At 37.3% G+C, this 25666-nt stretch overlaps 1 protein-coding gene across 5 annotated transcripts in view; it reads left to right on the top strand.

Annotated features, from left to right (window-relative positions):
• The window catches only part of LOC143018970 (sulfotransferase 1E1-like), a 174680-nt gene that overhangs the window by 136802 nt on the left and 12212 nt on the right, over positions 1 to 25666 (top strand). For all 5 annotated transcript variants that reach the window (XM_076174635.1, XM_076174634.1, XM_076174632.1 and 2 more), the window contains exon 3: positions 16722 to 16916. In XM_076174635.1, coding sequence (XP_076030750.1) covers positions 16722 to 16916 — 195 coding nt within the window. The remainder of the gene's footprint in view (positions 1 to 16721; positions 16917 to 25666) is intronic.

Genomic DNA, 25666 nt, shown 5'->3' with positions numbered 1-25666 from the left:
TCTCTTCTATAACTATCCTTTTTTGAGTTTCTTTTCATGTCCTCTTGTTTTTCTCTTATCCCAGTTTAATAAATCATCTCTGTTGAGAACTTCCATCACTTTCATAATTCTGTAAATGGTCAGTAGATCTCTTTCTCTTTTTTGTTCCAGGGTTGGTAGTTCGAGTTTGGCCAATCTTTGTTCGTATGTCAATTTAACCCCTTCCATACGGTGCCGCCTACGTAGGCAGCATGGGGAGCAAGTGGATACGTGAGGCTGCCATATCGGCGTCTTGATTATATTTATTGTAGCTGTCCCTGCGTAACTGACATACTCTCTAAACTGGCTTCATCACATTTTCTATGGTTATCAAAATTCACAGGTGAAAGAGAGAACGATCGATATAAGCGGTGACTATTTTTTATGATGCGAGTATTATGACGCAACATTGTATGTCTGGCAGCTAATGCTGCCCGCGAGATTTTGGCCCGGAGTGAAGTGGTTAAAGAGTGTTTGTGCCATCTTTGTTGTTGCTCTTTGGATTCTTTCTAATTTCTTTATATTCTTTTTAGTACTCAGTGTCCATAGCATCACAATATACTCCAATTTTGGTCTTATAAATGTGACTAATATTTTCTTTACCATTTCCTCATCCAAGTAGTCAAAGGCCACTTTCATTGATCTTAGTAAATTGAAGGTTTCTCCAACTATTTTGTTGATATGCTTGTATTTACCTAGTTGTATTTTATGGGATGAGAGCTATGCTTATAGTGACCTACTTTTGTATCTTTCAGTATCCAGTTTGATCTTAAATTCTTGTATAGTTTTTGCACTCATTGTTTCCTCATTCAGTTTGTTCCAAATATCTACCACTCTGTGTGAGAAGCTATTCTTTTTCAGATCTCTTCTGTAACTATCCTTTTTAAGTTTCTTTTCATGTCCTCTTGTTTTTCTTTTATCCCACTTTAATAAATCATCTCTATCAAGGACTTCCATCCCTTTCATAATTCTGTAGATGGTTAGTAGATCTCCTTTTTCTCTTTTTTGTTCCAGGGTTGGTAGTTCAAGTTTGGCCAATCCTTGTTCGTATGTCAATTTGTAGAGTGTTGGTGCCATCTTTGTCATTGCTTTTTGAATTCTTTTTAATTTCTTTATGTTCTTTTTAGCACTAGGTGTCCATAGTGTCACAGCATACTTCAATTTTGGTCTTATCAATGTAACTAATATTTTCTTTACCATTTCTTCATCCATGTAGTCAAAGGCCACTTTCATTGATCTTAATAAGTTGAAAGTTTCTCTGACTAATATGTTGATATATTTGTCTGGTGCCATGTCATTGCTGATAGTTACTCCTATGTCACTCTCCAAGTTGACTTTTTTAATTTCCTTTGAACCAATTTTATATTGTCCCAATATTCTATTTTTGCTTTATCCAAATTCCATTTTACCACATTTCTTGATATTGAAATTAACTTCATGGTTCTGACTCAATTTCCAGACTTTGTCCAGGTCTTCTTGTAGTTAGTGATTTGCAATCTTCTTCTGTGTGTGTATGTACATATATATATATATATATATATATATATATTATATATATATATATATATATATATGTGTGTATTTACCTAGTTGTACCTAGTTGTATTTTACGGGAAGGGGAGCTATGCTCGTGGGGTCCCGTCTTCATTTCTCATTTTATCTAAACAATTTTTAAATTCATGTATTGTTTTTGCACACACCACTTTCTCATCTAACTTGTTCCAACTGTCTATTACTCTGTGTGGAAAGCTGTTCTTTTTCAAATCTCTTCTATAGCTGTCTTTTTTTATTTTCTTTCCGTGTCCTCTTGTATTTCTGTCATCCCATTTTATCAGATTCTCTCTATCAGTAATTTCTATGCCTTTCATGATTCTGTAAATAGCTATCAAATCTCCTCTCTCTCTTCTTTGCTCTAGTGTCTGTAGTTCAAGTTTTTGTAGTCTCTCTTCATATGATAGTTTTGAGAGTGTTGGTGCCAGTTTTGTAATTGCTCTTTGTATTCTTTCAAGTTTTTTTATACATTTTTTTGTACTTGGTGACCATATTGTTGCTGCATATTCTAATCTTGGTCTTATCAGGGTGATTAGGATTTTCCTCACCATTTCTTCATCCAGGTATGTAAATGCCACTTTGATTGTTCTTATTAAATTATAAGTTTCTCCAAAAATCTTATTTATATGTTTTTTCAGGTGACATATTATTCATAACAATGACTCCCAGGTCCTTCTCATTTTCTACTTTTTTTTATTCCCTCTTCTCCCAAATTATATGATCCTGTTATTCTGTTTTTGCTTTTTCCAAATTCCATTATACTACACTTTTTTGTATTGAACTCCATCTCCCACTTCTTGCTCCATTCCTGTACTTTATTTAGATCTCTCTGTAGTGATTCACAATCTTCTTCAGTTTTCACTCTTTTCAGTAGTTTTGCATCGTCTGCAAAGAAGCTCATATAGCTTTCAATTCCTTCATCCATATCATTAATATATATAGCAAACATTATTGGGGCCAGGACTGTTCCCTGCGGGACACCGCTTATTACTTCATTCCATTTTGAGTGCTGGTTTCTTATCACTACTCTCATTTTTCTTTCTTGCAAAAAGTCTTCCATCCAATTTAGTAATTTACCTTGTATTCCTCCTTCAGATTCTAGTTTCTTAAGCAACTTCTTATGTGGTACTTTGTCAAAAGCTTTTTTTAGGTCTAGAAATGCACAATCAGCCCATCCATCTCTTTCTTGTATTATATCTATTAGCCTTGAATAGAAACATATTAAATTGGTGACGCATGATCGTCCTTGTCTGAATCCAAATTGCCTTGGATTTAGTACGTTGTTTTTTTCCAAGTATTTTACCCATCTATTTTTGATAATTCTTTCACAAATTTTTGCTATTGTACTTGTTAGAGAGACTGGTCTATAGTTGGTAGGTTCTTCTTTATTTCCTCCTTTATATATAGGTACTATATTTGCTTTTTTCCAATCTTCTGGAACTTTTCCTTCTTTCAAGGAACTGCTTATTATGCTATGTATTTTGTCTGTCAGTTCATTCCTGCATTCTTTCAGAATCCAGTTTGCTATTTCATCTGGTCCATGTGATTTTCTGACATCAAGATTACTCAATTGTATCAATATTTCATTCTTTGATACTTCTATTTTTTCTATAGGGGGGACTTTCTCTTTCCATTCAATCTCTTCAGGTTGTATGTTCTCCCTTGTAAACACTGTTTTAAAATGTTTGTTCATAATTTCCGCCATTTCCATTTCCTCAGTGTATTCAACTCCCCCTTGTCTTAATTTCTCCAAGTCCTGTTTGTTTTTCAGTTTATTGTTTACAAATCTGTAGAATAGTTTTGGTTGATCTTTACATTTTTCTATGACGTCTTTTTCATATTTTCTCTTTTCCTCTCTGCACGTTTGTACATATTCATTTCTATAACTGGTATATATTTTCCATTTTTCAGGTTTTCTGTCTTTTTTCCATCTGGTCCAGGCTTTGTCTCTTTTGTCTTTTAACTCCCTACAACTTTTGTTGTACCAGCATTTTACATATTCTTTTTCTTGTTTTTGTCTTGGGACATACTTTTCCACTCCTTTTTTGTAAATTTTTGTCAAAATATTCCATTTCTTTTCCACTGATGTTTCTTCTTTGTATATTTCTTCCCAGTTTTCTTGTTGAAAGAATTCTCTTATTTTATCAAAGTTTGTTTTTTCATACATCATTCTTTCTTTTCTATATTGTTCATTTCTTTTGATATATTTTTCTTCATTAAGTTCCAGTTCAATCAATATGTGGTCACTTTTACCTATTGGTGTTTTATATTCAATCTTGTCCACTATTCTAGGTTCAGATGTAATTAATAAGTCTAGTCTCGATGGTTCTTCTTCATTTCTATACCTAGTGTTCTCCTGTATCCATTGTGTCATTGTGTGGTCAATAATCATCTCAAGTAGAGCGTTTCCCCATGAGTCATCTCCACCCTTTACTGTCATTTCTTCCCAGCAGATTTCTTTGCAATTAAAGTCGCCCATCATGACTATTCTTCCTCCATCTTCCATTATTTTATTTAATGTTATCTTTGTGTCCTCTAACATACTTTTATGTTCACTCTCCTCCCATGAGGCTGTTTTTGGAGGCACATAATTTATCACAAATTTTCTGCTCTTCTTATCTCTGTCTTCCACTTCTATCATAATCATCTCTACTGTATTCTTTCCATATATGACACCTTTCACGTTTATATCCTTCTTAGTCAGGAACATAACTCCACCCCCTTGCTTTTTCTCTCTGTTTCTAATCCAATAATTGTATGCATCATGTCCTACACTGTTGGGTGGTAGTGGGCCTTTTAATTTTGTTTCTACAATTCCCATTATGTCCGGTTCTTTTTCTTTCAAATAATCATTCAGCTCATTCAATCCTGTTATTAATCCATCTATATTTGTGTAAGACACTCTTAGTTTTCTGCCACTTCCATTGTGTTCTCTGTTTCCCTTATGTTTTTCTTTTGTATGTCGAACTTCCTTAGTTTCATGTTCACTACTCTCCAATAGAATCTCTCTTTCTCTGACTCCGTTCTGTTCTCGTTTTTTGCCTTAGCTTCCAGTCTTTTCTGCTTTTCTTCCTCTCTTTCCTCTTTATTCATTTCTCTTTTTATCCATATCTTTTTGTATTGTTCACTTGTTGCTAGTTTCCCTGTTTTGGATAAGATATTCTCTGCCGTTGTTTGTGACTTGAATTTAATCTTAATTGGTCTGGTCTTGTCTGTGCTATACTTTCCGAGTCTAAATTTCTCTTCGATTTGTTTCATAATTTCTGGTTCATCTTCCTGAACTGATTCTAGTAATTGGTTTACTTTTTCATTTTCCTCTTTGATTCTTGTGGTTCTATCTGTGTTGTGTTTCTCTTCCATTCCTAATATAATTATACATTTCTTCTTGTCTGCTAAATCTCTTACTATATTTTCCTTTTGTCTCATCACTTTAATAACTGAGTCTTCAGTATGTTCTTTCAATTGCTGTTTGACTATGTCAGTGAATGAAACCTTATTTCCTTCTTGGGTTTTCTTCCAATTTTTACTTTCTTTAGCTATCGTTTCTCTGTTTTCTTTACTATTCTTCTTCAATTCCTCATTCTCCACCTTTACATCTCTTAACTGTCTTTTTAGGTCTTCTATTTCATCAGTTAAGTTTTTATTCGCCTTTTCCAGTTCTTCCAATCTTTCAACCCTTTGTAAAATGGTGTTCATATGACCTAACCTACTCTCCAAGTCCTCGATCACCTTATCAACCTTCTTCTCTAGTCTTGTCAGTCCCCCCCACTCTCTTTAAATCCCTTGAAAATATTCTCATCACTTTCTACTGTATTGTTCCTATCTATACTTCTAATCTTTACATTCTTATTAGACATTCCGTCGTCCTCCAGCTCGTCTTGCGGTCTCTTGTTTACTTTTCGGCGGTCTGTTAGGACCAAGTCCTCTACTTCCTCATTACCTTCCATTTCCCCAGCAATCCCTCCCCTTCTCCTCTTTCCTTACTTTCCCACTACCCCACGAGCAATTTCCCCCCACCCTGTAAATACAAAAAGGCACTTCTCTTTGCGTTGGGATCCACAATCTGCACTTTTCTTCAGAACGTTCTTCAAGCCGTCCGTTCGTTGAAAGTGTGTGTGTGTGTATTTACCTAGTTGTATTTACCTAGTTGTATTTTACGGGAAGGGGAGCTATGCTCGTGGGGTCCCGTCTTCATATCTCATTTTATCTAAACTATTTTTAAATTCATGTATTGTTTTTGCACACACCACTTTCTCATCTAACTTGTTCCAACTGTCTATTGCTCTGTGAGGAAAGCTGTTCTTTTTAAAATCTCTTCTATAGCTGTCTTTTTTTATTTTCTTTCCGTGTCCTCTTGTATTTCTGTCATCCCATTTTATCAGATTCTCTCTATCAGTAATTTCTATGCCTTTCATGATTCTGTAAATAGCTATCAAATCTCCTCTCTCTCTTCTTTGCTCTAGTGTCTGTAGTTTAAGTTTTTGTAGTCTCTCTTCATATGATAGTTTTGAGAGTGTTGGTGCCAGTTTTGTAATTGCTCTTTGTATCCTTTCAAGTTTTTTTATACATTTTTTTGTACTTGGTGACCATATCGTTGCTGCATATTCCAATCTTGGTCTTATCAGGGTGATTAGGATTTTCCTCACCATTTCTTCATCCAGGTATGTAAATGCCACTTTGATTGTTCTTATTAAATTATAAGTTTCTCCAAAAATCTTATTTATATGTTTCTCAGGTGACATATTATTCATAACAATGACTCCCAGGTCCTTCTCATTTTCTACTTTTTTTATTCCTTCTTCTCCCAAATTATATGATCCTGCTATTCTGTTTTTGCTTTTTCCAAATTCCATTATACTACACTTTTTTGTATTGAACTCCATCTCCCACTTCCTACTCCATTCTTGTACTTTATTTAGATCCCTCTGTAGTGATTCACAATCTTCTTCAGTTTTCACTCTTTTCAGTAATTTTGCATCATCTGCAAAGAAGCTCATATAGCTTTCAATTCCTTCATCCATATCATTAATATATATAGCAAACATTATTGGGGCCAGAACTGTTCCCTGCGGGACACCGCTTATTACTTCATTCCATTTTGAGTGCTGATCTCTTATCACTACTCTCATTTTTCTTTCTTGCAAAAAGTCTTCCATCCAATTTAGCAATTTACCTTGTATTCCTCCTTCATATTCTAATTTCTTAAGCAACTTCTTATGTGGTACTTTGTCAAAAGCTTTTTTTAGGTCTAGAAATGCACAATCAGCCCATCCATCTCTTTCTTGTATTATATCTATTAGCCTTGAATAGAAACATATTAAATTGGTGACGCATGACCGTCCTTGTCTGAATCCAAATTGCCTTGGATTTAGTACGTTGTTTTTTTCCAAGTATTTTACCCATCTACTTTTGATAATTCTTTCACAAATTTTTGCTATTGTACTTGTTAGAGAGACTGGTCTATAATTGGTAGGTTCTTCTTTATTTCCTCCTTTATATATAGGTACTATATTTGCTTTTTTCCAATCTTCTGGAACTTTTCCTTCTTTTAAGGAACTGCTTATTATGCTATGTATTTTGTCTGCCAGTTCATTCCTGCATTCTTTCAGAATCCAGTTTGCTATTTCATCTGGCCCATGCGATTTTCTGACATCAAAATTACCCAAGTGTGTCAATATTTCATTCTTTGTTACTTCTATTTCTTCCATAGGGGGGACTTTTTCTTTCCACTCAATCTCTTCAGGTTGTATATTTTCCCTTGTAAACACTGATTTAAAATGTTTGTTCATAATTTCTGCCATTTCCATTTCCTCAGTGTATTCAACTCCTCCTTGTCTCAATTTCTCCAAGTCTTGTTTGTTTTTCAGTTTATTGTTTACAAATCTGTAGAATAGTTTTGGTTGATCTTTACACTTTTCTATAACATCTTTTTCATATTTTCTTTTTTTCTCTCTGCACTTTTGTACATATTCATTTCTATAACCAGTATATATTTTCCATTTTTCAGGTCTTCTGTCTTTTTTCCATCTGGTCCAGGCTTTGTCTCTTTTGTCTTTTAACTCCCTACAACTTTTGTTGTACCAGCATTTTACATATTCTTTTTCTTGTTTTTGTCTTGGGACATACTTTTCCACTCCTTTTTTGTAAATTTTTGTCAAAATATTCCATTTCTCTTCCACTGATGTTTCTTCTTTGTATATTTCTTCCCAGTTTTCTTGTTGGAAGAATTCTCTTATTTTATCAAAGTTTGTTTTTTCATACATCATTCTTCCTTTTCTATATTGTTCATTTCTTTTCATATATTTTTCTTCATTAAGTTCCAGTTCAATCAATATGTGGTCACTTTTACCTATTGGTGTTTTATATTCAATCTTGTCCACTATTCTAGGTTCAGATGTAATTATTAAGTCTAGCCTCGATGGTTCTTCTTCATTTCTATACCTAGTGTTCTCTTGTATCCATTGTGTCATTGAATGGTCAGTAATCATCTCAAGTAGAGCATTTCCCCATGAGTCATCACCACTCTTTGCTGTCATTTCTTCCCAGCAGATTTCTTTGCAATTAAAGTCGCCCATCATAACTATTCTTCCTCCGTCTTCCATTATTTTAGTTAATGCTATCTTTGTGTCCTCTAACATACTTTTATATTCACTCTCCTCCCATGAGGCTGTTTTCGGAGGCACATAATTGATCACAAATTTTCTGCTCTTCTTATCTCTGTCTTCCACTTCTATCATAATCATCTCTACTGTATTCTTTCCATATATGACACCTTTCACGTTTATATCCTTCTTAGTCAGGAACATAACTCCACCCCCTTGCTTTTTCTCTCTGTTTCTAATCCAATAATTGTATGCATCATGTCCTACACTGTTGGGTGGTAGTGGGCCTTTTAATTTTGTTTCTACAATTCCCATTATGTCCGGTTCTTTTTCTTTCAAATAATCATTCAGCTCATTCAATCCTGTTATTAATCCATCTATATTTGTGTAAGACACTCTTAGTTTTCTGCCACTTCCATTGTGTTCTCTGTTTCCCTTATGTTTTTCTTTTGTATGTCGAACTTCCTTAGTTTCATGTTCACTACTCTCCAATAGAATCTCTCTTTCTCTGTCTCCGTTCTGTTCTCGTTTTTTGTCTTAGCTTCCAGTCTTTTCTGCTTTTCTTCCTCTCTTTCCTCTTTATTCATTTCTCTTTTTATCCATATCTTTTTGTGTTGTTCACTTGTTGCTAGTTTCCCTGTTTTGGATAAGATATTCTCTGCCGTTGTTTGTGACTTGAATTTAATCTTAATTGGTCTGGTCTTGTCTGTGCTATACTTTCCGAGTCTAAATTTCTCTTCGATTTGTTTCATAATTCCTGGTTCATCTTCCTGAACTGATTCTAGTAATTGGCTTACTTTTTCATTTTCCTCTTTGATTCTTGTGGTTCTATCTGTGTTGTGTTTCTCTTCCATTCCTAATATAATTATACATTTCTTCTTGTCTGCTAAATCCCTTACTATATTCTCCTTTTGTCTCATCACTTTAATAACTGAGTCTTCAGTATGTTCTTTCAATTGCTGTTTGACTATGTCAGTGAATGAAATCTTATTTCCTTCTTGGGTTTGCTTCCAATTTTTACTTTCTTTAGCTATTGTTTCTCTGTTTTCTTTACTATTCTTCTTCAATTCCTCATTCTCCCCCTTTACCTCTCTTAACTGTCTTTTTAGTTCTTCTATTTCATCAGTTAAGTTTTTATTCGCCTTTTCCAGTTCTTCCAATCTTTCAACCCTTTTTAAAATGGTGTTCATATGACCTAACCTACTCTCCAAGTCCTCGATCACCTTATCAACCTTCATCTCTAGTCTTGTCAGTCGGGGGGGGTTTGAGTCCCCCCCACTCTCTTTAAATCCCTTGAAAATATTCTCATCACTTTCTGCTATATTGCTCCTATCTATACCTCTAATCTTCACATTCCTATTAGACATGTTATCATCCAACTCGTCTTGGGGTCTTTTGTCTACCCGGCGGCCCGTCAGGGCCATTTCCTCCACCTCCTCATTACCTTCCATTTCCCCAGTAATCCCTCCCCCTCTCCTCTTTCCTTACTTTCCCTCTACCTCACGAGCAATTCCCCCCCCCCTGCAAATACAAAAAGGCACTTCTCTTTGCGTTGGTATCCACAATCTGCACTTTTCTTCAGAGCGTTCGTCAAGCCGTCCGTTCGTTGAAAGTGTGTGTGTGTGTGTATTTACCTAGTTGTATTTACCTAGTTGTATTTTACGGGAAGGGGAGCTATGCTCGTGAGGTCCCGTCTTCATATCTCATTTTATCTAAACTATTTTTAAATTCATGTATTGTTTTTGCACACACCACTTTCTCATCTAACTTGTTCCAACTGTCTATTGCTCTGTGAGGAAAGCTGTTCTTTTTCAAATCTCTTCTATAGTTGTCTTTTTTTATTTTCTTTCCGTGTCCTCTTGTATTTCTGTCATCCCATTTTATCAGATTCTCTCTATCAGTAATTTCTATGCCTTTCATGATTCTGTAAATAGCTATCAAATCTCCTCTCTCTCGTCTTTGCTCTAGTGTCTGTAGTTTAAGTTTTTGTAGTCTCTCTTCATATGATAGTTTTGAGAGTGTTGGTGCCAGTTTAGTAATTGCTCTTTGTATTCTTTCAAGTTTTTTTATACATTTTTTTGTACTTGGTGACCATATCGTTGCTGCATATTCCAATCTTGGTCTTATCAGGGTGACTAGGATTTTCCTCACCATTTCTTCATCCAGGTATGTAAATGCCACTTTGATTGTTCTTATTAAATTATAAGTTTCTCCAAAAATCTTATTTATATGTTTCTCAGGTGACATATTATTCATAACAATGACTCCCAGGTCCCTCTCATTTTCTACTCTTTTTATTCCTTCTTCTCCCAAATTATATGATCCTGTTATTCTGTTTTTGCTTTTTCCAAATTCCATTATACTACACTTTTTTGTATTGAACTCCATCTCCCACTTCCTACTCCATTCTTGTACTTTATTTAGATCTCTCTGTAGTGATTCACAATCTTCTTCAGTTTTCACTCTTTTCAGTAATTTTGCATCATCTGCAAAGAAGCTCATATAGCTTTCAATTCCTTCATCCATATCATTAATATATATAGCAAACATTATTGGGGCCAGAACTGTTCCCTGCGGGACACCGCTTATTACTTCATTCCATTTTGAGTGCTGATCTCTTATCACTACTCGCATTTTTCTTTCTTGCAAAAAGTCTTCCATCCAATTTAGCAATTTACCTTGTATTCCTCCTTCATATTCTAATTTCTTAAGCAACTTCTTATGTGGTACTTTGTCAAAAGCTTTTTTTAGGTCTAGAAATGCACAATCAGCCCATCCATCTCTTTCTTGTATTATATCTATTAGCCTTGAATAGAAACATATTAAATTGGTGACGCATGATCGTCCTTGTCTGAATCCAAATTGCCTTGGATTTAGTACGTTGTTTTTTTTCAAGTATTTTACCCATCTACTTTTGATAATTCTTTCACATATTTTTGCTATTGTACTTGTTAGAGAGACTGGTCTATAGTTGGTAGGTTCTTCTTTATTTCCTCCTTTATATATAGGTACTATATTTGCTTTTTTCCAATCTTCTGGAACTTTTCCTTCTTTTAAGGAACTGCTTATTATGCTATGTATTTTGTCTGCCAGTTCATTCCTACATTCTTTCAGAATCCAGTTTGCTATTTCATCTGGCCCATGCGATTTTCTGACATCAAAATTACCCAAGTGTGTCAATATTTCATTCTTCGTTACTTCTATTTCTTCCATAGGGGGGACTTTTTCCTTCCACTCAATCTCTTCAGGTTGTATATTTTCCCTTGTAAACACTGATTTAAAATGTTTGTTCATAATTTCTGCCATTTCCATTTCCTCAGTGTATTCAACTCCCCCTTGTCTTAATTTCTCCAAGTCTTGTTTGTTTTTCAGTTTATTGTTTACAAATCTGTAGAATAGTTTTGGTTGATCTTTACACTTTTCTATAACATCTTTTTCATATTTTCTTTTTTCCTCTCTGCACTTTTGTACATATTCATTTCTATAACCAGTATATATTTTCCATTTTTCAGGTCTTCTGTCTTTTTTCCATCCGGTCCAGGCTTTGTCTCTTTTGTCTTTTAACTCCCTACAACTTTTGTTGTACCAGCATTTTACATATTCTTTTTCTTGTTTTTGTCTTGGGACATACTTTTCCACTCCTTCTTTGTAAATTTTTGTCAAAATATTCCATTTCTCTTCCACTGATGTTTCTTCTTTGTATATTTCTTCCCAGTTTTCTTGTTGGAAGAATTCTCTTATTTTATCAAAGTTTGTTTTTTCATACATCATTCTTCCTTTTCTATATTGTTCATTTCTTTTCATATATTTTTCTTCATTAAGTTCCAGTTCAATCAATATGTGGTCACTTTTACCTATTGGTGTTTTATATTCAATCTTGTCCACTATTCTAGGTTCAGATGTAATTATTAAGTCTAGCCTCGATGGTTCTTCTTCATTTCTATACCTAGTGTTCTCTTGTATCCATTGTGTCATTGAATGGTCAGTAATCATCTCAAGTAGAGCATTTCCCCATGAGTCATCACCACTCTTTACTGTCATTTCTTCCCAGCAGATTTCTTTGCAATTAAAGTCGCCCATCATAACTATTCTTCCTCCGTCTTCCATTATTTTAGTTAATGCTATCTTTGTGTCCTCTAACATACTTTTATGTTCATTCTCCTCCCATGAGGCTGTTTTCGGAGGCACATAGTTGATCACAAATTTTCTGCTCTTCTTATCTCGGTCTTCCACTTCTATCATAATCATCTCTACTGTATTCTTTCCATATATGACACCTTTCACGTTTATATCCTTCTTTGTCAGGAACATAACTCCACTCCCTTGTTTTTTCTCTCTGTTTCTAATCCAATAATTGTATGTATCATGTCCTACACTGTTGGGTGGTAGTGGGCCTTTTAATTTTGTTTCTACAATTCCCATTATGTCCGGTTCTTTTTCTTTCAAATAATCATTCAGTTCATTCAATCCTGTTATCAATCCATCTATATTTGTGTAAGACACTCTTAGTTTTCTGCCACTTCCATTGTGTTCTCTGTTTCCCTTATGTTTTTCTTTAGTATGTCGAACTGCTTTATTTTCATGTTCACTACTCTCCAATAGAATCTCTCTTTCTCTGACTCCGTTCTTTCCTCGTTTTTTGCCTTAGCTTCAATTCTTTTCTGCTTTTCTGCCTCTCTTTCCTCCTTATTCATTTCTCTTTTTATCCATACCTTTTTATATTGATCATTTGTTGCTAGTTTCCCTGTCTTGGATAGAATTTTCTCTGCCGTTGTTTGTGACCTGAATTTAACTTTAATTGGTCTGGTCTTATCTGTACTATATTTTCCGAGTCTGAATTTTTCCTCAATTTCCTTTATAATTTCTGGTTCATCTTCCTGGACTAATTTTAATAAACTGCTTACCCTTTCATTTTCCTCCTTGATTCTTGCGGTTCTATCTGGGTTATGTTTCTCTTCCATTCCTAATATAATTATACATTTCTTTTTGTCAGCTAATTCTCTTACTATATTCTCCTTCTGTCTCATCACTTTAATAACTGAGTCTTCATTATGTTCTTTCAATTGCTGTTTGACTATGTCAGTGAATGAAACCTTATTCCCTTCTTGAGTTATTCTCCAATTTTTAGCTTCTGTAGCTATTTTCTCACTGTTTTCATTACTATTCTTCTTCAATTTCTCATTCTCCTCCTTTACATTTCCTAACTGTCTTTTTAGGTCCTCTACTTCTTCAGTTAAGTTTCTGTTAGCCTTCTCTAGTTGTTCCAATCTTTCAATTCTTTGGAGAATGGAGCCTACATTACCTAACTTACGTTCCAAGTCCTCGATCACCTTATCAACTCTCTCCTCTAGTCTTATCAGTCTGGGGGGGGTTGTGTCCCCCCCACCCTCTTTAAATCCCTGGAACATATTCTCGTCACTTTCTACTGTATTTCTCCTCTCTATACTTCTAATCTTTACATTTTTATTTGCCATTTCGTCATCCGGTGGTCGTTTCATGTTGACCTTCCGCCCGTCTGCCTGGGCCAAGTCCTCCACATCCTCATTACCTTCCATTTCCCCAGTAATCCCTCCCCCTCTCCTCTTTCCTTACTTTCCCACTACCTCACGAGCAATTCCCCCCCCCCTGCAAATACAAAAAGGCACTTCTCTTTGCGTTGGTATCCTCAATCTGCACTTTTCTTCAGAGCGTTCGTCAAGCCGTCCGTTCGTTGAAAGTGTGTGTGTGTGTGTGTGTGTGTGCAAAAAAAACACAGGAGAAATTCAAAGCATAGATGGTAAGATGTGAACATGAGTTATAGACATTTCAAATGTGACAAAATATTAACAGATTTAGTTGAGACAATTCCCCCCAAACCAATACAGGAGGAGGCTAGAGATGCTGGGATTCTAGGTCAGATCCCTCTTCCATGTAACCTTCCCTGCTGTGAAGTGTGTTTATAAGTTGTTCTTTTTCTATATCTGTATAATTTGTCTGAAAATATAATATACAAAAGATCTTACTGTCTACAATTTGAATTTCTCCTGTGGTTTTTCACATGTGTACCCCATGGTGAAGTGAGGTTTCTGCATATACAGTATATATATATATATATATATATATATATATATATATATATGATAACAGTGAATTAAAGAAATGCTTATTTAAAAATAAGTGTATTCCAGTTGTTGTTGTTGTTGTCGTTCCCTAGACTGTCTGTCCGAGCAGTCCCGTCTCCCCAAGGAAGGCCACAGCCGAAACTGGGTTTTCCCACAAATCCTTTATAGAGTGTATGTTGTGTTGTTTGCGTGCATGATTGTGTATAATGCAGTCTTCCATTATGTGTTGTATGGTATGGGGTGAAGTGTTACATCCTGGGCAGCTGTTCACAACACCGTCGTCCAGCCTCTTCTATAATGTATACAGAAATATTCTAAAGTTCATATCTTTACTTTTGAGTAATACATCAGAAAAGTAAGCTTAGCAAATAATATTAGCACAGCAATGCACCCTGCAAAAATATCCACCATACACAACTGGAATACACTCACAGAAGAGTGTATTCCAGTTGTGTATGGTGGATATTTTTGCAGGGTGCATTGCTGTGCTAATATTATTTGCTAAGCTTACTTTTCTGATGTATTACTCAAAAGTAAAGATATGAACTTTAGAATATTTCTGTATACATTATAGATTGCAAATTACCCAGTATATGAATTTCTAATATGAAAATTACAGTAATAACAATGTGCTAAAAATCTCTATGTAGTATTTAAGATTAATGCTAATAAATTTTGTCATATAGTGTGCAAGAACACAAAAAAATCTTGAAACATGCATATCAAAACACTTCTTTCTACTGAGTTTTCAGGCTAAGCTGTACTGTAAATAGCAACTGATAATGTTCTAGGAACACCCTGTCATCAGTCTAACTAAGACTGCGTTTCCACCGAGCGAGTCTCGTCAGATTCTCATCAACCGTTGTGAGTTCGTTTGGGTAGAAACGACTTCGGTTACAATCTTTCGTTTTCTCAATCTTCAAATGTCAAATTGGCTTTGCGTCACGTATTGAGAAACCGAATGGCGAAATGAAAAGAGCTAAACCTTTACAAATGTTAGACAGATTGTTTAAATGTTCTTAGGGAAGTCTAGAATGTTGCAAACAAAGTCTTCTCCCAGCTATTCGAATTCACAGCATTTGACAAAAATCAGCCCTGACTCGCTCAGTGGAAATGCAGCCTTAATCTTTGTTCTTGATTTTTTGCAGGAAGAATTAATTAATTGATTATTGCCACAAGTTTCAATAAATGGAAAACTCACAGCCCCAGAGTGACTGGCAGCAGTCCTCAGGCCCTCCCATAGGTCTCTGTGGGAAGAAGTTTGTCTATTCTCTGTATTTGAAAAGGTGTAAAATATACGGATGAAATTGATAGAGATCTTGGGTATAGTTAAACCAGTTTTGACTGTCAGGCCATATCGTGGAAGTATTGCATCTCGCATCCTTGACCCAAGTGGTGTGGCAGGGGACAAGGATGACTTTTTGTTTTCAAAGGCTGTGATAGGAGGGTATTAAATGGGTTTTAATTGCATATGAAGGAACTAAGAAAGAGTGCATGGAGAAGCTAAGATAGAAGAGAAACAAATGTGTAATGGATGGGAGCGGGATAGGTGGGCGTAGGTGCCTGCCTTGGCTGGCCACCTCCCTTATAAGGGGGAAGAAGCCTTTTGGTAAGTAGATAGATTAAGTGTATGTATGCTTTGACTTTGCCATCCCCCTTTTAATGGAAAGAGGGCATATGGTAAATACCATATCATCCAAATGGCAGCTTTGTGATTGTTTTATAGAAGAAAAAAAAACACAAGAAATTCATCACTGGGTAATGTCAGCCATTGAAACTATACCTTTTGTACAATGATAATTTGATAGGTTTATTCCCTTTTAGGTTCTGCACAAATTCCTCTTTCCAGTTTTCTTTTCCATATATTTCAGTCTTACAGCACAATTTTGTTTGCAGCCCGTTGATAGTGTGTCACAGAGAGATCTTTAAGAAGGCCCAATGACTATTGCTAGTTATCATGAGTGCCACAAATTTTGAAACAGTTGCTCTTTGTTCCATCAGACTCTTTTTAAATGAAGATTGTCTCATCCTCAGAATGGTCAATATATGATTCTGAAATCATTCTCAATCTTCTAAAGGTTCACTTTTTCATATAATTAAAAAAAATTCTGATTTAATTCTTAATGTAAACTATAATTCTCAAACTTGTGGAGTGTATTCAGGGATGGAATGGGTGGGAATGATTTTATGCCTTTTCCTTTTTGGCTACCTCCCTTGTAAAGGGGAAAAAGCCTTGGTATATGTATGTATGTATAAAGCAGAGATTTGAAATTTAAGGGAGACAGGAAGGAAGAGCTTAGATGTGTTTGAGATTAAGTATATGGTTGGTGTTATAAGGATGGATAAAGTGAGACATGTATGTATGTATGTATGTATGTATGTATGTATAATTCTCAAACACAAATTTCTAATATTATAATGATTTTTTTTCTTCTTGTTTTTCCTACAGAGGAAACTATGATTCAGCTCTTCAGAAACTCCAGAGAGCCAAAAAGATATTTGCATTTTCATTGTTCACTGGCACACTTGTCATGGCCTGGATTTTGAAGCAGAAGAAGGGAGAAAGACTTAAAGAGTTGTTAGAAGACTGTCAACGACTACAGTTTGATACCTCACTTTTTAAAGATAACTTTGCCATATACAGGTAAGATCATTAAACAGTGTTGGATTTTTTTAATTTCTTTAGATTTATGCATGGGGGGACGGAGAGGGGGGTCGCCGATTTAATGAAGCGGCCTTGCTGTGGATGTGCTGTGTCTTGCGACACTGCTTCTGACCCAGGGCAGTGGACAAGGTGCAGGGATGACCCGTCATCCAGGAGGTGCTAAGATAAGAGGGAGGGTGGAGGGGTGTGGAGTGTATTCAGGGATGGAATGGGTGGGAATGATTCTATGCCTTTTCCTTTTTGGCTACCTCCCTTGTAAGGGGTAAAAAGCCTTGGTATATGTATATGTATAAAGCAGAGATTTGAAATTTAAGGGAGACAGGAAGGAAGAGCTTAGATGTGTTTGAGATTAAGTATATGGTTGGTGTTATAAGGATGGATAAAGTGAGACAAGATGAAATGAGGTAGAAAACGGGTGGAAAGAGAACTGTTGGATAAGGTGGATCAAATGGTTTGGACATATGGAAATGATAAGTAAGGTCTATCTATATACGAAAAGCTTTTTCCCCCCTACAATGGGGGTAGCCAAGTAAAGTCATGTATCTACTTCCACCCATTTCACTACCCTCCACCACCCTTTCCTCCTTCTCATCTTAGATTATGGGTCATCCCTGTATCCCGCCCACTGTCCTGGGTCAGAAGCAATGTAGCAAAACACAGTACATCCACAGCAAGACCACTTTACGTAATCAGCAACCACTCTTCTCTGTCCTGTCATGCAGAAACATTGAAGATAGGGAGAAACCCATTCAGGCTTTGTCAAAATATCATTCACACATAAGCACCCCCTACCCCCATCCCCCTCCCCTCCTTTGCATAACAGTATCATCTATACACAGCCACTCTCCACTCATCCCTATCTCCAGTTTTCTCCCTTGCTCAGCAGACATTCCCCTCTTGCTCAATGCCCCATCACCCCATCCATCTATCTCATCCTTGATCATTCCCTCAAATTCACTCCCTCTACCTCTGCCTCCCACACCTCTGTTACTAACCTTTCTTCATTAATTCTTTCCATGTGTCCAAACCATCCCAGTACTCTTTCATCAGCTCTATCTGTCATCTCCTTTTCCACTCCCACTCCCCTCTTCTCTTCATTTCTTAAGCTATCCAACATATTAACTCTTACCATACTTACCAAGGTTAATGTGGATAAAGGTGAAACTGGGAAAGGAGATGTGGGTTTTTGTAAGTGCAAATGTGCCTGGTAGTGAGAAGAGTGTAGAAGAAAGGGAGGCTTTTTGGATAGATTTAAATGAGTGCATATAGGGATTAGGGAGGAATGTCAATGTAGTAGTATTGGGAGACCTTAATGCTAGAGTAAGAAATGAACCAATTGATGGAGTGGTTGGGAAATGTGGAGTTTCAGGAAAGAATTTTAGTGGAGAGTTGATGGTGGAGATGTGTCTAGAAAGAGAGTTAGTGGTAGCAAATACAGTGTTTCGGAAGAAAGTCAAGCATAAGTACACATGGGAGAGGGTGGTGGATGGAAGGGTGGTAGATAGAGCATTGATGGACTATGTAGTGGTAGATAGGAGTATAATAGGAAGAGTTAAGGATGTACATGTTCTAAGGGGAGAGAGTGGGGGAATATCAGATAATTTTTTGGCAGAAGGTAAGTTGAGAGTGGAGGATAGGTGGAGAAAGAGGAAAAGGACAAAAAGTAGGGAGGTGCTTAGAGTGAACTCTTTAAATGAGAAGGAAAAGGAGAAGGAGTACAAGAAGAAGCTGAGAGAGGAGTGGGAGGGAGTGAAGGATATAGTAGAACTAGGAGTGGAGGAGGAATGGGGATGGTTCAAGGAGGGAGTCACAAAGTGTGCAAAGATGGTGTGTGGAACAAGAAGGATGGGAGGAAATAGATGATGGGCTGATTGTGCTTTCCCAGATCTACAAAAAGCTTTTTATAAAATGTCACATAGAAAACTATTAGGAAAACTGAAAACCATAGAAGGAGTGCAAGGTAATCTACTAGAATGGATGGAGTACTTCTTGCATGAAAGAAAAATTAAAGTAGTACTCAGAGATAAAAGTTCTACTTGGGAAGATTAGTAGAGTTCCACAAGGATCAGTACTGGCTCCAATAATGTTTGCTATTTATGGAATGACATGGACAAGGGTGTGGACAGTTACATGAGCTTCTTTGCTGAGGATGCAAAGTTGTTGAGAAAAGTGAGCACTGAAATAGACTGTGAGTCACTGCAGAGAGATCTGAATAAAATCTGGGAATGGAGTCAGAAGTGGGACGTGGACTTTAATATTAAGAAATGTATAATGGAATTTGGAAAAAAGTAAAAGCAGGATATCAGGACAATATAAAATCAGTGAAAAGGAAGTAAAGAAAGTGGGATTTGAAAAAGACCTGCGAGTAATCATCACAAAGGACATATCTCCTGATAAACAGATAAACAAAATTGTTGGAGAAACCTGCAACTTACTAAGATCAATAAAAGTGGCATTTACTTACTTGGATGAAGAAATGGTGAAGAAAATACTAGTCACACCGATAAGGCCTAGACTGGAGTATGCAGGAACACTACAGTCACCCAGTACCAAAAAGAATATAAGGAAAATTGAAAGAATCCAAAGAGTAACTATGAAGATGGACCCCACACTTTCAGAACAGCCATACAAAGACTGTCAAAACTAGAGTTACCAATCCTGGAACAAAGAAGAGAAAGAGGAAACTTGTTGACCATCTATAAAATCATGAGAAGTATGGAAGTCCTTGATAGAGAAGACTTACCTTAATTGGGACACGAGAAATACAAGAGAATATGGAAAGATACTCAGAAAGGACAATTATAGTTGAGACCTGAAAAAGAACACCTTTCACCACAGAGTGGTGGATGCATGGAACAAACTGGACAAAATGATAGTGTGTGTGCAAAAACCATACAGGAATTTAAGAACAATTTAGATACTGCAAGATACAGAGACAGGACACCACAGGCATAGCTCCCCTTCCCATGAGGGACAACTAGGTAAATTCTAGGTAAATACACATGGGTATGATAAAGAAATTAGAGAATAGGAGACAAGACCCAGCAAGCATTCCTTTCCTGTATACTACAATTAGGTAAATCCACAAGCTATTCCATTTCAAAAGCAAAAGAAGAGAAAGATTTGGGAGTGTTGATAAAAGACAGCGTGTCACCTGACAGACATATCAGCAGGATTGTGAGAGAGACATACAGACTACTGCAGAAGATTAAAGTGGCATTTTACTTTAAGGATGAAGAGATAATGGAAAAAACTCATTGAAACCCTGATCTGTCAAGACATGATTACATTATTCAAGTTACTAAAGGGGATAGATTGTATTGACAAAAATAGAGCTGATTAAAAATGGGAGAGCTTTAAGAAGTCATGGGAACAAAAATTAGAAAGACCACATGTTGAAAGAATGGAAAGAAATACAGTTTTCCATATGAAAGCATAATAGCTCAAGCTGAAACACTGTATACATTCAAATCTAAATATAATTGGAAATCAAGAATATAGATTAAGCTGGAGCTGCACATGAATTTGAGGATGGGTATGATGAAAATTGGGGAATAGGAGATGGGACCCAAAGATTTTTGCTCCGATCCTGTATACCGTCATGCAGGATAATTTTGACTGGTGGTGTAAAGTTGACCACAACTTTTTTGGCATCTAAGTATTTTCTTTTAAAAATCATTGGTGTCAACTTGACATCACCAGTCAAAATCACACCATGTGACAGGATTGCTCCCTACATCTCTGGCTAATAGTAGAAGAAGAGTGTTGAGCGCCAGAAAAACACTCCTCAGTGCAGAAAAAACATAACAGTGCATGTCGTGAAAGGATTGTGGTACTCGCCCAGGTGACTGAAGCCCCTCCTGGGGATAGGTGCACTGGTGGCTAGAGGTGTTTGCTGCAGTTTGACACCCCAACTCTTGGGATTGGGGGGTGGTCCCACAATGAAGATGCTGCAGCACCTGGGCCCACCACAAAATACACATTCCCAACACACTCCAAACCCATCACCTCAAGCAGACAAAGGGCTCAGTTCAGTGCAACATATGCAAAAACTGGACCCACTTCTCTTGCAAACACAAACAAATACACAAACACTTGGGCATGTTCTACCTGCCCTCCAATAACCTCACTCCCATCTTCCCAACCACAGCCTGCACCCTTGCCCACACCCAATCTCCTCCCACCCTTGTCCTCAATCAATCCTCCCCCTCCTTTGTCCCCAATCACACCTCTCCCTCCCTCTAACTCAGATCCTATACCTTCCCCAACAACAGCCCAACCCCAGATGGCAACATACAACACATACGGAACACACAATACCAACATATTACAACACAACATTGATGGCATCAAACACAAATTCGAACACTTCCTCAAACAATACAATGTACATGTTCCCATCTTACAAGAAATAAAACTAAGACACACAAAACACCAACATTTCACAACTTCACCACCATTAGACAAGACCGGACCAATGGCAATGGCGGTGGATTCATCACCCTAGTCCACCAATCCATCTGTTTTGTGGACACAAGTGCCACAACCAAAATTCTCCTCCATACCACAGATAACACCACAGAAATCCAATCTATTCTAATCCGTACAGGCAACAAAGTAACACTGACAATAGTTAACATATACATCCCCCCCAATCATCTCCCACAGTTCCAAACAGCTTCAGGCCTCAACTTAATCAACTAGCCTTAATCCCTAACATCATTATGGGTGGTGACTTCAATGCCAAGTCATCGGCCTGTGTTGACAACCCTGACACAAACAGATGACTTGATATGCAGACTCAATTTGACTCACTGACCATCATGAACAACACACACCATCATTGTCGTTGGCAGCACTCATGTCAGAGTATACACAGCTTATTGACATTCTTCTGTGTGAGATGAGCCCTATTTGGGCGGCTACAGCCACCATAGGGAATAGTCACGGGGTTCTGGGGAATCTCTGCTCATGCCTTCCTTATATTTCTTTTTACTTCTATCTGCTGCCTTCTGTTGTTCTCAAAGGTCTTTTTTTTTTTTTTTTTTTTTTTTTTTTTTTTTTTACAAATGGTTCTTCTCCAGCTCTCTCTATTAGCGGCTTCTGTTTCCCAGTTGGTAGGGTCAATGTCGACCGCCTTCAGGGTATGTTTAAGCTGGTCTTTAAACCGGTGCTTTGGTGCACTGCAAGGTCTGTTCCCAGAGTCAGGCTCTGAGAACAGTACCTGTTTTGGCAAGCAATTGTGATGCATCCGGGCAAGATGACCAGCCCATCGTAGTCAGTGACAGGTTATAGTGGCCTCTATGCTTTCTGTTCTTGTACGGAGGAGGACCTCGTTGTTTGTGACCCTGTCTTGCCACTTAATCTGCAGGATCTGATGGAATTTGGATTGGTGGAATCTTTCCAGTTCCAGTGTGTCCTTTCGGTAAAGTACCCAGGTCTCACGAGCATAGAGCAAGGTGGAAATTATAACAGCCTGATAGACCATGAGTTTTGTGTTTTGTGTCAGTCCTAGGTTGCTGAACACTCTCATGTGTAGCTTTCCATATGCTGCATGTGCAGCTCTGATTCTGTTGTTGACATCTTTCTCTGTAGTAGTGTTTACATCTAGTATACTGCCAAGGTATGTGAAATAGTCAACATTTTCCAGCTCCAGACCTCTGATGGTCATCTTGTTCTCAGGTGGTGTATGATGTCCAGGACAACGGAGAAGGACTTTGGACTTTGTGATGTTAATGTTTAGTCCGAACTGTGAGTATACTCTAGAGAAGCTGTCTGCAGAGTCCTGTAGGTCCTCAAGGATATGGGCTATAGTACAGTTGTCATCATCATATTGTAGCTCTGACATTTGCATGGGATATGTTCTATTTCTGGATCTAAGGCGGGTAGTGTTAAATAGTCTGCTATCCATTTTATATTGGAGCTCAATTCCTGGTTGTTCTCTGGTATCTCATGGAGCATTGCTGCCAGATAGATGGAGAAAAGTGTTGGGGCAAGCACACATCCTTGTTTAAGGCCCCCCTGTGATGGAAAAAGGTTCCAAGAGGCTGGTCTGGTGTTGGACATGGCCCAGCATTCCATCATGGAGGGATCAGACAAGTGTTGTGAATTTTTCAGGACAGCCATAACGTTCAAGGACTTGCCACATGGCTGACCTGGGGATGCTGTCAGAGGCCTTTTCAAGATCATAGAAAATCATTCCCTGGGGCTGTTGATGTTCTCTGCACTTTTCCTGGAACTGTCTTGCACAAAAGTTCATATCAATGGTGCCTCTATTAGGTCTGAATCTGCATTGGCTTTCAGGTAGGATGTCCTCTGACAGAGTGAGGAGGCGGTTGAGGAGGATTCTGGTAGGTAAGAATTTTCTCAGTGATGGAGAGGAGGGAGATTCCGCAATAGTTACCACACATGCTTCTATCGCCTTTCTTAAAGATGGTAATGATGTTTCCGTCCTTCAGGTCAGCTGGAATTTCCTCATTTTCCCAAATCTGAAGGAGTAAGAGGTGGATTCTGGTTTGAAGTGGTGGACCGCCATACTTGATCAGTTCCAGGGGTATGCTGTCCAGCCCTGGTGCTTTGTAAGGCTGAATGGATTTCAGTGCAGTTTCAAATTCAGTATAGGTAGGAAAAGCAGACATCCAGAGTCGGATTGGGTGTTGAAGCACATTTCTCAGGAAGTCTGGTGCCACCAGTGAATCCCAGTTTAGGAGGGTTGGGAAATGGTCTTGCCATCTTGCAAGAATGTCTTGGGGTTCAGTGGGCTCAGTGATGTTATCAGCTGCTTTCAGGGTGGATGTCAAGCTTCTAATGGGGCCAAATATCTCCTTGACACCAGAGAAGAAGCTTCTCATATTATGAGCATTGCTGTACTGTAGTAGTTCTTCCACCTTTTTAATCCATCAACTATTCTGAAGATTTCAAAGCTCCCTTTGTCAGCAAGCTTTAAGCTGGAGGAAATTAGACTTGAGTTGATGAGATGATGGGTGGGACACATACTCAATTTTTGCTCTACGTTTGGCATCAATGAGCTCGGATATCTCCTGGTCATTGTCATCAAACCAATTTTTTTGGCACATTTTTTTATATCCAATTGTGTCTATGGCAGCTTTGTTCATGATTTCTCGGAGCGATAACCATTCATCCGTGATTTGTTTGGCCAGGAGGGGCACTGCATGCTGCACAGCTTTGGCATATTTCTTGGCCATGTCTGGGTCGTTCAGTTTAAGGATATCCAGTCTTTTTGCCCCTGGGGCATTTACAGGTTGTCATATTCACCTTGGTCACCAATAGCCAGTGACCCTTCCAAGAAACTTAATCTATTTCTACTCAAGGCTAATAGATATACTGTACAGGTACTCCTCGTTTAACGACGACAATTGGGACCAGCGCGCCGTCGTTAACCGAATTGGTCATTAAGCGAAAGTGTATACATATACGTACATGTACTGTATGTACAATATCCAGCAATACATGTATCTTTATTTTCGTGTATTTTCCCTCTTTTATACAGTACATTAAAGCTTTATTTAAGGTGATTAGGTTCCTAAAATTACCGTATATGACCAAATCCGCGTATGCTGACATTCCATATTGAATACCGGGGTATTTTTTTAGTTTCGACCATGGGCGCAATATAGCAATAGAAAATTAATTATTAATTTTGTAAATTAAAATGCATCAACGTAATATGCAATTTTGTGGGCGGAAATGAAAGTAAAAAATACCTTGCTACAAGAAAATATGCTAATGAACGAAGTCGGTAGCATAGGCTCGGGACGCCATCTTGTCGTCTGCCAACGTCTCTTACGACAACGACAACGAGGACGAGCCGTATGACATTTAATTTGCAGGTAATGATTTATTAAACCCAGGTTAGGTTAGTTTAGTTTAGGTTAGAGGAATTAATTTATCATCCTTTCATTTCTTCGACATCGGCATCTATCATAACAAACATGGTGTACCATTTGTCTGACATGACTTCGTTACTTACGAAATCTGTTTTAGCATTTTTTTTTTCATTTCTGCTCACAAAATTGCATATTACGTTGATACATTATAATTTACAAAATTAATAATTAATTTTCTATTGTTATATTGCGCCCATGGACGAAACTAAAAATTTACCACTACCGGTATACACTGTACCCCAGGTAGTTTTTGCAGCTTGCAGGATGGTAATGTAGACCTAAGCTTCAGAACACTTTACCTCACAGCTAATATCCACCGTACAAGTTCATTTATAACATCATACAAATTTGCCTCGGCCAACTTAATTATCGTACACGACGTTGTAACTTCGGGAGATTTACGTTAAATGACGTCATAAAGCCTGTCGTTACTCCGAGTTGTCGTTAACCGAGTAGGTCGTTAAACGAGGAGTACCTGTATATACTCACGTATAGGTCGCACCAGTGGATAGGTTGCACCACTAGTTTGTGGTTGTCAAAGTGGTTATTTGCAGTTGACCCACGGATAGGTCACACTAATCTGGCAATTTACAAAACCTTTCAAGCAGAAAAACTATCAGATATTTATATTTATTTCAAAACTTAACTCAGAAAATCTTAAAATGAGACACATGTAGATTGTCCGACTGTCACGCATGTGCATAATGCAAACATACATAAACAACGGTTGAGTTTCTAAAACTATAATCATAAACAAATGCACTGTCACTGGACACTATACAACAGTATAGAAGAAAATTTCTTTAAGTTGGTCTTTCCTCT

The sequence above is a fragment of the Oratosquilla oratoria genome, chromosome 36 (genome assembly GCF_046742065.1).
Source record: "Oratosquilla oratoria isolate Oo_2021 chromosome 36, ASM4674206v1, whole genome shotgun sequence".
Lineage (NCBI taxonomy): Eukaryota > Metazoa > Arthropoda > Malacostraca > Stomatopoda > Squillidae > Oratosquilla > Oratosquilla oratoria.
This window is presented reverse-complemented; position numbering and strand designations above follow the sequence as displayed.